Raw genomic sequence first — 16,362 nt, 5'->3', positions numbered from 1 at the left:
CTTTGTGTGCAGACATCGATGACTGTGTCAATCGCACATGCGCTAACGGCGGATCGTGTGTGGATGGTGTCAATAGTCACTCGTGCAGGTGCGTGGCGGGATACACTGGGGACCACTGCGAAAAAGGTGAACTTTATGTCAAATTTACTTGCTTGAAATTCCCAGTCATCAGTTTTGGTCGATTAATAAAACTAACGATTACCATCGTAAGAAATACGGTTCAGCTAATCCACTGCAAAAACGTCAGAGGAATGGGTTGGGTAGCATTTTTGAAATATTTGGCAGAGCTGTCCACTAAGTTGATAAGGTGATTTCGCCGCCGTAAAGTGGTCAAATCAACAGTTATTCCTGTAACTGCCTGGTGGGATTTACTGGAAATTATTGTTAGATCGGTACACCGTACACTATGTTTTGTCTATGGTCCTTTTTTCTGTCGTGCTCGTTTCTCATTAATTTCAGCATTTTATTTCTTTGTGTGCAGATATCGATGACTGTGACAATCGCACATGCGCTAACGGTGGATCGTGTGTGGATGGTGTCAATAATTACTCGTGTAGTTGTGTGGCGGGATACACAGGGGACCACTGCGTAAAAGGTCAAGTTTATGTCGAATTTACTCGATTGAAATTCCCAGTCACCAGTTATGGTTGATCGCTAATACTAACGATCACCATCGTAAGAAATATTGTGAAGCTAACCCACTGCAAAAACGTTAGGGGCATGGGTTGAGTAGCATTTTTGAAATGTTTGGCTTAGTTATAAACTAGTTGATAAGGTAATTTCGCCACCGTAAAGTGGTTCAAGACATGACGTTTCGAGCGTAAGTTCTTCGTCAAAGCGAATCATATAGTTGTGTGGTTTGTATGCTTCATAATTATAGTGAGCACAGAGTTTACATAAATTACATCCCCTTTTCAGACATCGACGACTGTGTTAATCACACGTGTGCGAACGGTGGATCATGTATTGATGGTGTTAATAGATACTGGTGCAATTGTTCGGAGGGCTTTACTGGATCAAGCTGTGAGAATAGTAAGTAATATAATGGCCTTGTTTGCAATATCATTTATGACTTTAAATCGAAAACACAAAAATGTGTTATTTTCTTCTATGTTTATTTGAACCTTGGTCGAATATATCTGGAAAAAATACATGCCATTGATAAAAATGATGATAACAGATTTAGTAATTGCTATAGAGATCAAATGTCTTTATAAAGAACTGAAGTATTTAGGGCCTTGAAAGCATACATAAAATTATCTGGCATTGGTTCTACAAAATAAGATAAGGATCTTAGGTCCTAGTTTTTACTTAAATTCGGATTGACAGGAAAAAGTTGGCTTTTGGAAATTATCGGAGAATCTCACAGTGTTACCACCTCTCGTTGGGCACCACATTCCGAAAGAGTCGATTTGAATTAAAAAAAAAAACAAAAAACAAAAAAACAACAACAAAAAAAAAACAACAAACAAAAAAACAGCAGCATCAACAACAACAACAACAACAACAACAACCAATTTTTCAGCAGCTACCTCTTATAAAGGCGCCCGCGACTACTTTCATGGTTCATTATTTGCCCCTTTATCTCAGTGGCGGAGCAACCGAACTAATAATCGAAAGGTCTTAGGTTGGAAAATTGGTCATGCATTTATATGAATTAATTTTGTTTTTCAGACATCGATGACTGTGTTAATCACACGTGTAAAAACGGTGGATTTTGTATTGATGGTGTTAATAGATACTCGTGCAACTGTTCTGAGGGCTTTACTGGATCAAGCTGTGAGAATAGTAAGTTTAGGCTATGTTTGCAATATTGCTTAGTCGCATATTTTTTTTTCGTTTGTACTTTAGCCGAATGTACTTATATTATGATTCTGAAATTAGACAGTCATTGTGTATTCCCTCATGAACATAAACTGTTGATTGAAAGCTGCTCCGATGATCACTTAAATATTAGCAAAATTTTGGGCGTGGTGTATTTCTCCACTCGTACACTGTATGTGGAGAGATTAGGTCTACAGGAGTTACACCATATATAAACGCGATCTACTCACGTATTTCTTGGTGACGTTCCGAATGGCGTTGGGAGGGATCTTGACGAAGCCATCAATTAAGATTTGCGAGGTTCTCTCGTGAAAAACTTAAGGCGACCATTCATCGAGATCAACCATCTGCTACTGATTGTGATCTTTGAAAAGGAGTGCTTTTTTGTACGTTAATTAAGAGGCAGGAAGTTACTATAGTCGGAACATTAAGGCAGACAACCTAGTTTCAACAGTTAATTAAGGAAGAAGTCAGAAAAACGGGACATGTCTTGAGCAAGTGAACAGCTACAGCTGCTGTTGGTTACAAAGACGACTTAGTGATGTCTTCATCACGCACTGTAGCAAGGATACGTGTTATCATGTTGTACCATGTACTAACATGAAAAAGCATTCGCTCGTGACTCTTGCATACCTGGTTTCACTGGTGAGGGGAAAAAAACTGCTAATGTTTCTCTCACTTGTGTTAAAAAATACCATGTTTACATTTGGACTACTATGTTAGGAGCGAAAAGTAAATTCAACTTTTTTTCCCTGTTCCTTTGCCAGATATTGATGATTGTGTAAATCACACGTGTGCTAACGGCGGATCCTGCACAGATGGCATCAACAGTTATTCCTGTAACTGCCTGATGGGATTTACTGGAAATTATTGTCAGATCGGTATGTTAAATTTACACTTGGAAAGATATTTAATATCATGTGTATGCACCGTTCACTGTTTTTTGTCTATGGTCCTTTTTTCTGTCGTGCTCGTCTCCCATTAATATCAGCATTTAATTTTCTTGGTGTGCAGACATCGATGACTGTGTCAATCGCACATGCGCTAACGGCGGATCGTGTGTAGATGGTGTCAATAATTACTCGTGCAGCTGCGTGGCGGGATACACTGGGGACCACTGTGAAAAAGGTGAAGTTTATGTCCAATTTACCTGTTTTTAATTTCCCAGTCACCAATTTTGGAGGCCGAGCGAAAAATCTGCTGCGAAAATGACTGGGTGGAGTAGAATCTTTCAAATATTGGTTTTATCACCACCTTAAGAGATTCTAGAGATTACGTTCCGGGCATTATCCCTTCGTCATAGCGAATGAAAGGAATTGTTGGATCTGTATGCGTTGTAACAGTTAGCATTGTAGCTATGCCATTGATGGAAGTCTGGTAATGGGGAAACTGACAAGAATGAAAAAATTAATTAGACATACTTTTATATGAATTAGTTTTCCTTTTCAGACATCGACGACTGTGTTAATCACAAATGTGCAAACGGTGGATTATGTATTGATGGAGTTAATGGTTACTCGTGCAACTGTTCTGAGGGCTTTACTGGATCAAGCTGCGAGAATAGTGAGTAAAGGTCTTATATTCACTATCGTTTATTCTTTTTACGACTTCAAATCAAAACGACCATTATGCAATTTTAGCCGAATGTACTTAACTCTTCCCTGGGCATCTAACCATGGCGACCAAGTACACGCACGCTAGACGAGTCCAATGTTCTACGTATCTAAGATAACCATTATCGAAAGCATATTACTTGTGTAATCATAGTGGTCCGCTGTCGCTCTCGTCCCTTTTTGGAGTTCAATATGTGGCAAAGATGTGCTTCAGTCTCTCTTTGTTGGCGTGGAAGTTAGATGATAGTACCGGTTCTACCACTGGATATCTGCTTCTCTTGTCGAATAAGGTTATAGTGACCATCTGGTTATGGTTCAGCTTGATCTATGGATATTGTGCCCCAAGGTCGCCTTGGTTTGTCTGTCATCTGGATGGGTTCTTCTCTGTTCTTTTTGGTAGCTACTTGGCTGTGTCGATCATACTGTTCATCATGGGGAAGGGGTATTTCTCTCTTAGTATCTGATTGGTTTTGGTCTTGCCCAAGTGTCATTGGCTCTGTCCTAGCTTGACTACTATTCCCCGTAGCACTAGAGGAAGTATCATACGTTGTTCTATGAATATCAGTTCTCCTGCGACCGATAACCGTTTTAGCTAGGGTTCAAATTCTTTGTCTCGCTTGTGCTTCTCCCAGTCTAATTCGCTGCATTACGTGATCTTACTGGGCTTCTTCTCTGATTCGCGTGATGACTTCCGCATGCTCTATATTCACAGTCTATCTGATGACCGTCTCAGTGTTGTTATTTCCTGTCGCAGGTTGCGCGTGTTTGGACAAGTATTCTCGGGGGACTACTTAATCCTTTCGTGGCTCGAACACTAGTTCATAGCCTACCACGTAACCGCGTCTCTCCGTCTGGAACCTTCTCGAATATTTCCTCCTTGGCTCCCCTTTTCGATCCATTCTTTTAGTGGTTTCTGGAGATGGTAAGGTACCGGGCGTCGTTTTTGGACTACAAGAATTGTCTCTGCGTCAACCACTACATTGACCTCCATCTTCTTCTCTGTATTCTTGTCCTAAAAGCATCCAATCGATTGCAATACCTCGCTGTATTGCCTCAATGTTGTTGTCTGTTGGCTTCACAGTCTTCATTCTAACTTCGTTCGTTCTCCTTAAGTGTTCCTTCCGGATCAATTTTGAGCATTCCGAGTTCGATCGTTGTACTCTCGCTTAGAAGTGGCAGGAATTTCATCTTCCCTTGGATCAATCTTGCTCTCTGTTCCTCGGTTCTTGTTTCGGAGTGTTGCAAAGAATTCACCTTTGTATGTAAGATCAGATTAGAGTGTCTTTAGTGTGTCGCTTCTCTTGTCTAGTTCTTTAATTATTGACACCATTCTGGTTTAATCTAGGCCTTTGAATTGATATCCATCCATAACGTTCGTGCTTCCCCCACTGTCTGTTTCTACAAGTGCATCGATATTTCCTATTCTGATGAGTATAGTGTCTTGATTCCCACCTAACCGTGCCTTTTTCAGTCGGTGTAAGTGTCGTGCTGTCTGCTGGAGAAGTATCCAGGGTTTCAGTTACTTTTCCTTGCCCCGCTCGACCTCTATGGTTTTCTTCATTTTTCCCCTGTTCATCTCTTCAAGTTTCTCCTGCTGAGATTTTGGTCCTGATCTAGAACAAGATGTAGAGCGGTTAACTTACTTTAGGTACTGTTAACGGTAGGCTGGCCTTCTGGCCTGGAGGGTGGAGTCCTATTTTCCCACAATGATTAAAACTCTTGCAAGTTCTTCTTCTTAATTTTTTTGTGGCGTTCTTGCTTACCGTGTGAACGCTGGGTTGGTTTTCTGCCGATAAGGCCTGAGGGTCTTCGAATTTGTCCACTCTCTTTGCTATGTCCTGGTTTACTCTTCAGTTGGCGGATACTTTTGCTTTTTTGTAGTCGTCTTTCATATCCTTCAACTGATGATTGATGACTTCAATCTGCTTGGCTGGTCTCCTCTAGAAATTGCTCCAGAATCTATTTTATTTTGGATTCTTCTCTTGGTCAAATCATTGTCCTTTATTGTCGTCGCTTTGCTCTCCGAATTCGAAATCCTTCGCTTTCTGGCGCCGTCGTGCAAGGTAGGTTACCACGCTCTCTCCTTAGGGTTGTTGTTTGCTGAATGTATACCTCATGTGATGTTTGATCTTCCTCGGAAGAAAAAGGTTGTTTAATTTCCTCTTCAGCTTCTCGTAACTGTCTTCTCCTAGTTGAGGGTACTGCTTCCGGTAGGTTGCGTGCGAACTTCTTTACTTCTTAGCTACCGCAAATTTTCAACACACTTAAACTTTATCCTCCACGTCCATAATTTCGAAAATCGCCGTTACTTCTTCGAAGCCTTTGATGCATTCCTTCCACTCTCGCCTAGTCTCTAAATAGCTTTTATGGATCTTAAACGAATCGATCTTCAATGTTTTCCCGACGCTGAGCACTCGCATTTCTGTCAGCGCACTGGTGGTTCATTTCTCGGCCGGTGCATCTGTCATGATTTCTCTCAATCACATGCTTTCTTGGCTAGTTTTTTCTGGTGTTTCTTTCGGTGTTCTTCGCAGTTTGCACGAGCCGCTAATTTCCGGTCGTCGGAGTGCTCCGAGGGTTTATCTTTTGGTTTCGCTCTCTTTGCCGTCTCTAGCGTAGTTCCGCTGCTTACGTTTGCTTCTCCTTGTCTCAGGAAATGCGAGACGCCATGATTTATTAAAAACTGGGGCACGTGGTACAATACTAGATGTTAATACAACCGGCGCACAGAGTCATGGTTACTACACGTAACCCCAGATTAACCGAACTGTCAGCCATTCGTTATTTCCTCATGAACATAAACTGAGGATGTGGCATTTTTCTGCGCGTGTGTGGAGTGATTAGGTCAGAGGAAATAAAACGTATATTCGTGATCCCGTAAATTATATCATAGCCGGGTTCATTTTATTCGTGTTCCCGTTAATGTCTCGAAACGCGTTACGTTGGGTTTTGACGAAGCCATCAATTAGGATTTACGAGATTTTCTAGAAATAAGGTAACCATTTATCGGGGTGAACCATCTGCTATCATTTTTGATCTTTAAAGAGGAGTGCTTTTTTGTACGTTAAGAGACAGGAAACAAGTATTATGAGATTATCAACGAAGGCAACCTAATTTGGAGAGCTTAAGAAAAAATGTCAGAAAAACTGGACATGTCTTGGGGAAGTGCATAGCTACAGCTACTTTTGCAACGTTGGGTTTACAGGCCATCATTGTGAGGTCGTCATCATGCACTGTAACCTGATGTACGACGTAGTGAGAATTTGGGGCCACTTGTCCACCTGGTTTCACGGGTGACGGAAAAAAATTAAAAGTAACTAACTTCGAGCCAAGAAAATTTTTCTCATGGTTACATTTCGACCACTATTTAAATAGCGATGACTAAAATTCAACTTCTTTTTTACTTATTCCTTTGCCAGACATAGACGATTGTGTAAATCACACATGCACTAACGGTGGATCCTGCACAGATGGAATCAACAGCTATTCCTGTAACTGCCTGGTGGGATTTACTGGAAATTATTGTCAGACAGGTAGGTTTAATTTGCCCTAGCAAAGGTGTTTAATATATGCGCACGGAACGTGCGCTTTTATTTTTTTAATTGCACACACAAGTGTGCAAATGGTGGATTATGTATTGATGGTGTTAATAGTTACTCGTGCAACTGTTCCGAGGGCTTTGCTGGATCAAGGTGTGAGAATACTAAGTAAAGGTCTTTGCGTGCAATATCGTTTATGACTTAAAAACAAAAATGCCGTTCAAAACATGATGTTGTGTACCTGACTCAACCGGCAGTTTATCCTTCAACTTCTCTACATTCTTTTTTTTTTTTCGAAATTCACGAATAGCTATCCCGGCTCTTTTCTGGACATGACCAACACTGTCAAGTTTCATCACTCTTGGACAATTTACATGACCAAGTTCATGGTCTTATCTCCGTTTCTCATGGGAAGAGAGTCAACCCATTTCTTATTACGTTGCTCTTCTTATCCATTCTCTCTCACTTATTACAATCGTCACAGCAACCATAAACATCCCATACATTGTTGTAAGCTTTGTTGGCACCGTCACAGACCATGTATTTATAGCGAAGGCTGTAATCAAGATAATTGCTCAATATTCTTCTTTCTATGTCTTTCTCCATGGCTCCAGTGCAACTGGAACTGTGGGAGGCATACCACGTTCAAAATTCTTCCAAGTTCTCTGTAAACTGTGAGTTGATTTGAAATAAACAAGCTGACACCACCACCACCTTCGTTATCTTTTTTAGCGGGCAGTAGACCTGTCCACTTCGTCTGCCAAATTGTAAGAAATTGTAACGGAACCTTTGAATAACAAGAATCTTGTTACTAATGTAATCCAAAAGTCGTGTATAGCCAATAATATGGCCAGAAATGGTTTGAAGGGCAATGTGCAGAGTCGCCATCAAGCTTTTGTACCACCTGCATGGAATACTTTCCTGGCACATTACCAAAATGTTAATAGGAAAAGAGTATAAACAAGAAATTTAGATAACTTGCGTATACTGATGAGCTTTAAATTTAACATTGGCTCACCACAAACCATCGGGTACAATGAGGCCCTCCACAATGAATGGGAGCGGCCCTCACTCAACAAACAGCTTAAACACTTTTACTTTAATTTGTTTTTTTCATTTCTCATTACTCTGTATTCTCTCAGTATTATACAATTTGTTTCACATCTGTCCTTGTAATCAGCCACATGTTTTAATCATTGTTTAATTTGTATTCCCTTTAATATTATGTAACATGTAATTAGCTACATTGTTCATTATTGTAATTTTCTACCGCTTGTTGTATATATATGTATATATATTTTCACAACTTGTAACATCCCGAAACTGACGATGGTAACGGTTGTATCCGAAACATGTTTTCAAATTCAAAAGTGTGTGTATTTTTCTCAAATTATTATTATTATTATTATTATTATTATTATTATTATTATTATTATTATTATTATTATTATTATTATTATTCTTATTCTTATTATTATTCCCAGTAGTATTTTGATTTTTAAACTTTAGTGTGTGTAAATAAAAGTTTTTGTATAATACTAATTTGTCGTGTTTTCTTTGCTTTGTCGAAGACATTGATGATTGTGTTTCTGCAAATTGTGCCAACGGATCAACGTGTGTGGATGGTGTCAATCAGTATACCTGCGTATGTCCCGAGGGATTTACTGGAATGCTCTGTGAAAGTGATAAAATTATTTTCAGTTCATATTTATGTATTTATTGGACCCTACGGCCTTCAAAAGAGTAGGAAAAAGTTGCGCTTTGATGGGCGTCAATCGGAGTAAAACCGCTGAAAACATTTTGAATTCTGACAAGATTGCAAGGCAACCCGACAATTATCACCTGTAGCGATTCTAAATTTAAAAATACAGTATCCTCTAAACGATGCCCTTTCTTATAGATAAACTTTGATAAAAATTACCATCTGTTAGCGGATAGAATTTTAAAATTTCTTGGTCTTGTTGAGAAATGTTGTCAGATTTAAAAAATAACTTCAACGGCTTTTCTTTGATTGACCACCACCAAAATGCAACTCTATCAGACTCTTATGAAGGTGATAGGTCGTGTGTTATTGGTAATCGCTGTGAAACTCTTTAACTAGGCACAATACCATGTTATTGATTATCCGCTAACGTGTTGCTTTTCTGGTCCATTGAATGAGCTTTCAGTGGCAATACTGAATTGATGCAATGGTAACTATGCACGTGCTGCAGTGTAATTTTACTTATCTATGGGTGTCATGTTATCATGCTTATTGATTTCCAGAATAAATTTAGATTTCGGCTTTCCTCATCCACTGTTGGATATTACCCTCCGATAGACACCACTTGAACCTTTCTATTGTATATCTTGGTCTTCGCCTTTCACTTCTGTCCATTCCTTGGTCCCCATGACGTAGTTCTAAAATATCTGTAGGTTTTTTTTTTCCAAAACTCAGCCCACTTACATCGTAACACGTGTCCCTGCCTTTGACTAACTTGCTGGGCTCACATCTTTCAACGTGATGCCAAGTATCTTGCGTCTAATCTCGACTTTAGGTTTTGAGAAAAAAGAGCCCTTTCTGTATACTCGTTAAAATAATCATCATATAATATTGCTAAGGAGAAGTGTACTTTTGTTGCTTTCCCATTATTTTACATGGGGTAATTGGAATTAATTTGTGCTTGGGAACGCGAACCGTGCTCCTTTACTGGTCAGTTTTCTTTTTTTCTGGGTTTCTTAATTTCTAAAACACATGGAAATTGGCGTATAAACACTTAATTTTTGTCACCTAACTCTGGCTTATAAGCAAAATAAAAATAAGTGGCTAGGTATTCGCCTTCTCCTCCTTCAAATAAGATACTATTAAATTTGTATTTTGGATATTGTACGTCAGTCCTGTCCCAAACGTCTTTTAACAATTCGATAACTCAGATTCCCTTACATATCTACACATTAAAATTGTGTTAAGTATTATAACACTATAACTGAAGATAAAGTGCCCGAGAAGTCGTTGTTAAAGCCTTATTTCCACCCTGCCCCCTAGTCTGTGTCTGTGTGGTATCTTCAGTAAATTTGATGAAACTGATAAATTAATTAGTGTTTCTCTTACGACGTCTTCTTTTTATAAACCGTACACGAACTGACCTTTACCAAAAAGGCGCAAGCCAGACAGAAACTAAGAGGTTTAGCTACTTCTATGTTATACACAGAACTAGTACTGCCGACCGCTGAACCAACTGCTACAGAGAGAGAAAGACCCTCGTCGTCGACAAACGAGGAAAACCTAACCACAGAGCCTACAACTGAAGAAGGGGAAGGTGAACGCAAGACAGGTATGTTTATTGAAAACATAAAAAAACCGCCTCCCATTTTAACACTAAACTTCTATACTTAATGCAACTATGCATGATTACGCAGACTGACCTTAAACGATGAAAAGGATATTGAAAATGATGTCTATTTTTTTTTCGAATCTAAAGAGGCAAGACGGAATGATGTCCTAAACTTTAGTAAAACAACACGAGTCGGATAAAATCCTTCCTCAAGGCTTTGAAACTGTTTCACACCATGGGGTCCTGTTCAGACTTAGTTTCAATTTTGGATGTCCCCTTTTTGACGCGTACAAGTGCATTACGCTTTTAAAAGGAAAATAATTACCATTTTATTTCCTCATGTTTAAAATAGATTTCACTTTTGAAATTCGTCTTTACGAGGAATGGGACGAACGATTCCGAGACAAAGGAAGTGAGAAATTTAAGAAATTGGCCACCCTAATGAAAAACGAGGTATGTATGTTATTCATGGTTACAATTCATGCATTAGTTATAAAGTGTATCTAAAGCATAGAATTATTTTGGTTATTAGGGACCTTAAGCAGCGACGACGACGACGTCAACGAGAACGTCAGAAAACAATAGTTTTAATTAGCAAAACACTGGCTCTGCACGTGCGTTATACACTTTGGTACATTTCTTTGTCGTCCTCTGCAAAACAACAACGTGAAATGACCAAATTTAAGGTTTTATGGAGAGCGTGAACGCATGATGATTAATTTACCTTTCTCTTTCTGAACTTTAAAGGCGCCCCTACGACGTTAGCTACTCGATAGTTCGGCTACATTGCACAAACTGAGAGAATATAAATCATCGCAAATTTATTCAGTATACGTGAAGGTAATTTTTTAAGTTTCGTCTTCGTCTTCGTCGTCGTCGTCGTCTCTGCTTAAGGTCCCTATTATTGGACAGCAAACAGCGTAAGCTATCAAAATAGACTCAGTAAAACAACTGCTATATAGTCTATTGCAGTAAAAATGAAACTAAGACTGTTTTCAAACCAAACTGAACCTATCTACTCATGGGTTGATTTGATGGGTACGTAGTTCTTTTAAAGAATAAGGAAATCGTTGATTGAAACGGAAACCAATCAGAGGAGAAGAGAACTTCTGATTGCGGCAACGAGGAACAACTTTGATAAGCTCTGTTTTTTAGGCGAAACCGGTTTGGTGGGATATCTGAAATCGTAATACCGGGGGATAAGACATAAAACATTCTACACGTGTGTAACTTTTTATTTATTTTTAAAAGTTCCAATTTAGATATAGCGATATCTCTCTAATAAAAAGCAACATTTTTAGATTTGGAAGGCATATTCAGGAAACTCTGAACTGAAAGAAGTTGAGATACTTTCAATGAGGTAAAGTATTTTATTCAGTCATTTACATTTATTATGTACATTTTAAGTGTTTCTTGTTTTTAGATTTATCTTTTCTTTTATTATTCATTCCCTTTGCTTTTTCGTAAAAAATAATAATAATAATAATAATAATTTAGAACAGGATGAGGACCAACAAAAGGAAAAGAAACAGAAAAAGAATTGCCAACTTTTAATCTAACTTGCCAAAACATTTCGGCCAGGAATATTTTTTCTCTATTTTTCTGTGTTTTCAGACCTGGCAGCGTAGTAGCAGAATTTCAACTGATATTTAAAAGTAAAGTTACTAAAGAAGTGGCCCTGGCTGAACTGAAAAGAGAAACAGCCAACGGTAAACTAGGAAGTTTAGGAGTGGATCCGACTTCCCTAAAGGCAGTCCCTAAGCAAGGTGAGGTACTACGTAGGGCTATATTAAATTGCCAATAAATATTATTTGTTTTGCATGCACAAAAACAACCTTATATTTATTGGAAGTTTAAGGACGGTGCCTAAAAGTACAGAGCTATTTTTGGCTGTTTATGTCTCTTCGGGAAAAAGCATATCTTAGCAAGAACTGTTGGAATCCAAAAAGAAAATTGGGAGTAACCATGAATTTTTTAGAGATAAGTAAGCAACAATCATTCTAAAAAGCGCTAAAATACAATGCATTGTAAGGTATTTTCCCCCCAAATTAAAGCTTATTTATTTTTTAAAAATGCGAGGTTCCCCCTTATTTTCTTTTCTCATCCCAGTAAACCTTGCCAATATCTGCTTTTTCCGCGTGCTTATAATCCGTTTTAGTAGGCATCGCTGTTAAGAAATCCCACTTTCTCGGACTCACTGAAGCTGCGCAGAACGGACACGCAGTAGTCAAAGTAAACACCGTCCTTAATTTAACGATCAATCAATCACTTCAAAGAGGAGAAAGACGAGAAAACTTTCTATCGTTGTCTCATAAGCCATCCTCTGAGTTGTCAATCAAAACTGAAAAGAAGACAGCCAATAAAAGCAAAAAGAAGACAAAAGGGAGCAACAGCAAGCTCTCTGTCAACAAAAAGAAGTTCAGCTCTTAGCAAGTGCTCGGAAATTTAATTTGATCAATAAAATAAAATCAGGTTTTGCTATCGGCAATACAGGTGCCTTATTGCTGTGTACGAGGCATAGTTATCAGCTAGCTGTAGTTCTCAATCCCTTGCTTTTAGTTATCCAGTTAAACAAGTTTCGCTCGGGCCCTTAGAATCATCCAGGAGCCTAAGCTCTTGAAGTACTACGTACTTACACTTGACTTAATTGTTATCACTAGCCTATAGATGTAATGCTGCATTCTATACTACAAATTTTTAGGTGCCAACAAAGAAACTCAATCAAGTACCAATCTACCACTAATCTTAGGCGTTTCGATTTCCGCCGGTGTCGTCCTTCTCGTGGTCTTAATAGGGCTTGTTTGCTACTGCACACGGCGTCCACCATCTCACAACAGCATAGCCTTGGGGGATGGAATGCCTACTGAGGAAGCCTCTCCGAGGCCGGAGAAATATGAGCTAAAACCAACTAATTTCGACGAGGAAGAAAATATCTTGATGGAAGACAAAGGAGTATGCAACGAAGGAATGGAATAAAACAGCCTTCGAAACTTCCAACCTGGTCCCTTGCAATAGACATGTCACAAAGTTCCGGCCAATCACTTTGGCTTTCTACCGTTCTTCTGTTTTTTTTTTTTTGTCATTTCTACAACGCCAGTTAAACATGCACTGCATATCTTTTTTCTGGCTCACTTAATTATGTTTGACAAAATGTTTTTTTCCCTCTTCCTTCCCGAATTTTTTTTTTGTAAGGGCATAGCTCTTGTTTCAGAGTTTTAATAGCGTTGATCTTGTGTTTGGGTTAGGACTTTAATAGGGAGCTTAAGCACGACGATGATGACGGCAAGGAAAACGCTGCAAAGCAATAGGTTTAATTAGTCATGACATGCGCTCTACACGTGCATTTTAAGTTTGGTACATTTCTTTGCCATCCTCTGCAAAACAACACATCAAATGACCAAATTTGGGGTTTTGTGGAGAACGTGAACACACGACGGTGAATGTTTGGTTTATTTCTTAACTTGAACGCCACTCCTACCAATTTGGTTCCTTGGTAGTTCGCCGTTTCTGTAGAAGTTGAACGAGTTGAAATAGTCGCGAAGTAGCACAAATGAAATAAATTTTTATTTTCAGGTGACGTTTTCGTTGGCGTTGCCGTCGTCGATGCTTAAGTTCCCCATTGTTAGCTCAGTTATCAACTTTTTAAATTTTTTTTTGTAATATCCAAGTTGTATGTCAGCGTATTTCTTTCATCCAGAATTTTAGTCGTCAATATCAAAGAAGAAAGATAAATAGATTACCCTTATTTAGTTTGATTTCGGTGAGGGGGAAGTGGGGGATTAAGATACACTTGTAATGTTTGCTGTGTGGGACAAGGAAAATCACCAAAGAGGATGTGGAACTGGGACAGTCCAAGGGATAAGATTTGGCCTTTTTGATACCTTTTTATTGATTGAAGACGACAAAAACTATTTGCTATCGCAAGAATTTTTTTGAAGGAGGCCTGGCCAATGCTATACAATTTAACATCTATCCAAGCTTGCGGAAAATTCTCATGAATTATGTCGAAGTTGGCTTTCACTTTTAAATTGTGTAATTCCCTTCAACAACACGGTAAGCTTGTTCTTTTTGTCAGATAGTTGCTGCTATAGAATGGTTAAAGGCGGTTAGTTAGTGTCTAAAAAGCGATTTCTCAAAAAAGTAAAAACTATAGACTTTGCTCCTGAATATTTTAAAATTTATATACATGGTAAGACAAATCACAACAAATTAACAACAAACTTTTTAGCTAGATAGGTACAGTTATGTGTGTGTTTTAGTTAGCTTTGGTCGTCACGCTGGCACGGCGACGTAGGGAGTGACAATTGGTCTTGGCCTACTGCCTTCGTTTAATGCTACTTATATTGTTACAAGCCTCGCAGATCCCGTTTTAAGCGTTTCTCTACGTTCGTCCTGACCAATCTGGATTTATCTCGTTGAACATTAAATGTGTTATACCTGTCACTTTCAAAGTCGGAGGGACTAAGAACTCTGCAGCACTGCACTTTAGAAAGTTTGAACGTTTACGGGTTCGCAGAAAAGAACTCTCGCTAGTATTGGCATTTCGCAAAGGCTCCAATTTACTGTTCGTCACTCCTCGTTTTGTATCACTATTGTCTTGAACATTTCTGCCGTTAATATTTACCGGGATAGTTCTGCAACAGTTCTGTAATGGCAAACCGCACAAAGCTAAATATATATTTTTTGAAAAAGTACTGATTATACGATCTAGTTTGGTTAGCAAAAGAGCATTCTGTCCAATTTATTTAGTGTTCAGTTCGGTTCTTTTCTTCGTTTTTCGCTAACGGAGATGTTCTGTTCTGGAGATGTTCTGTAATAGCAAACCGCACAAAGCTAAATATATATTTTTTGAAAAAGTAGTCTTGACGTGCGGTCATGATTATGCAATCTAGTTTGGTTAGCAAAAGAGCATTCTGACCAATTTATTTAGTGTTCAGTTGACCTAAAGCGTTAAATTCGTGTAATGTTAAATTACTCCGCCTTTTATAGACTGCTTGTTTGCTGAATAAAGATATGTTTACAAGATATTGAAGACTTTTGATTTCTGTTTTCCGAATCCGAAGCGCGGTAAACCGATGATTATGCGGTTTATTCTCTGTGAATTTACCGGTGTAACAAACCATTTTTAACCAATTAAAACTTGTGTAGTATCTCTTTTATGTTATCAAACTAGTCATTAATAGTTTAGCCTGCGCTAGCGGACACCTTTTCCGGCTTTTTTTTCACCCATTAGAAAAGGCGTCTGCTCTCACAGTCTACTAGAATTTTTGAGTTCCTGATAATTTTCCTTCTCAGATAGTGAATTATTATTACCTTATTTTTCACTGACGCCATCAGCGTGCTCAACAAATTTTTTTTAGACACTATTGGCAAACAAGAAAGGGCTTTTTACAATATATTTTTACAATAAAATACGTAACTTACGGATGGTTATACAGCTACGTGATAGACAGATTAACAGTTATCATTACTTTACAAAAATTAACAATGCTACAATGCTCTTACGTACCTGTTACGAGACTAAACTTACGGAGATCTGAGTACATATGAATACCAGTAGAGTCAAAGATCAACTTTTCCAGATTTGCATGGTTGCAAATTTTCCAATCCAACTCATTCAGTTGCCTTTTAATTTACACGTTGCGATGTTATGACAGTTACGTCTTTTCTTTACATTGGTAAAGGAAATGGGGCGCCGCCGCTTTTATCCCTTTTGGAAAGTGAGCAATTCCAGTCATCTCCTAATATTAACGTTGTCAAAATTTCTGCTAAATTGTATTGTTACAGGACAACAAGCTAACTCCTGAAGGAAATATACGCAATGCTGGTTGCATATATGTTATTTATATTTGTAATTAACAATTATTCGCTAAAGGCGAAGTGAATATTGGCCAATATTTTAAATAGGGTTGAAACACATGGATAACGATGAACAAAAGAGGGGCCTTTCATGAGCAGGTGATGAGTCACCTGACAAACGATATTTTGTGTCAAATTCTACATCGCATCTCATCGCATCAGAGAACCTCAAAACAACGGCACTCAGTGAACCTGTTTATAGAACTAAAGAGA

The 16,362-nt window shown here is 38.5% G+C and overlaps 1 protein-coding gene across 3 annotated transcripts in view; it reads left to right on the top strand.

Annotated features, from left to right (window-relative positions):
- Window positions 1-15,317, top strand: part of LOC146485660 (von Willebrand factor D and EGF domain-containing protein-like) — a 40,456-nt gene extending 25,139 nt beyond the window's left edge. For 2 of the 3 annotated variants that reach the window (XM_085103008.1, XM_085103010.1), the window contains 14 exons: window positions 13-126; window positions 482-595; window positions 919-1,032; window positions 1,675-1,788; window positions 2,592-2,705; window positions 2,839-2,952; window positions 3,274-3,387; window positions 6,857-6,970; window positions 8,548-8,662; window positions 10,169-10,290; window positions 10,643-10,743; window positions 11,592-11,650; window positions 11,905-12,056; window positions 12,992-15,317. In XM_085103008.1, the coding sequence (XP_084959134.1) occupies window positions 13-126; window positions 482-595; window positions 919-1,032; window positions 1,675-1,788; window positions 2,592-2,705; window positions 2,839-2,952; window positions 3,274-3,387; window positions 6,857-6,970; window positions 8,548-8,662; window positions 10,169-10,290; window positions 10,643-10,743; window positions 11,592-11,650; window positions 11,905-12,056; window positions 12,992-13,266 (1,736 nt within the window). In that variant the 3' untranslated portion in view covers window positions 13,267-15,317. The remainder of the gene's footprint in view (window positions 1-12; window positions 127-481; window positions 596-918; window positions 1,033-1,674; window positions 1,789-2,591; window positions 2,706-2,838; window positions 2,953-3,273; window positions 3,388-6,856; window positions 6,971-8,547; window positions 8,663-10,168; window positions 10,291-10,642; window positions 10,744-11,591; window positions 11,651-11,904; window positions 12,057-12,991) is intronic. The other variant, XM_085103009.1, reaches the window with a different exon arrangement.
- Window positions 15,318-16,362: the final 1,045 nt, after the last annotated feature.

The sequence above is a fragment of the Pavona decussata genome, unplaced genomic scaffold (assembly GCF_977016875.1).
Source record: "Pavona decussata unplaced genomic scaffold, jaPavDecu1.1 SCAFFOLD_25, whole genome shotgun sequence".
Classification (NCBI taxonomy): domain Eukaryota; kingdom Metazoa; phylum Cnidaria; class Anthozoa; order Scleractinia; family Agariciidae; genus Pavona; species Pavona decussata.
The sequence above is the reverse complement of the archived record's forward strand: the minus strand, read 5'-3'. Positions and strand labels throughout refer to the sequence as shown.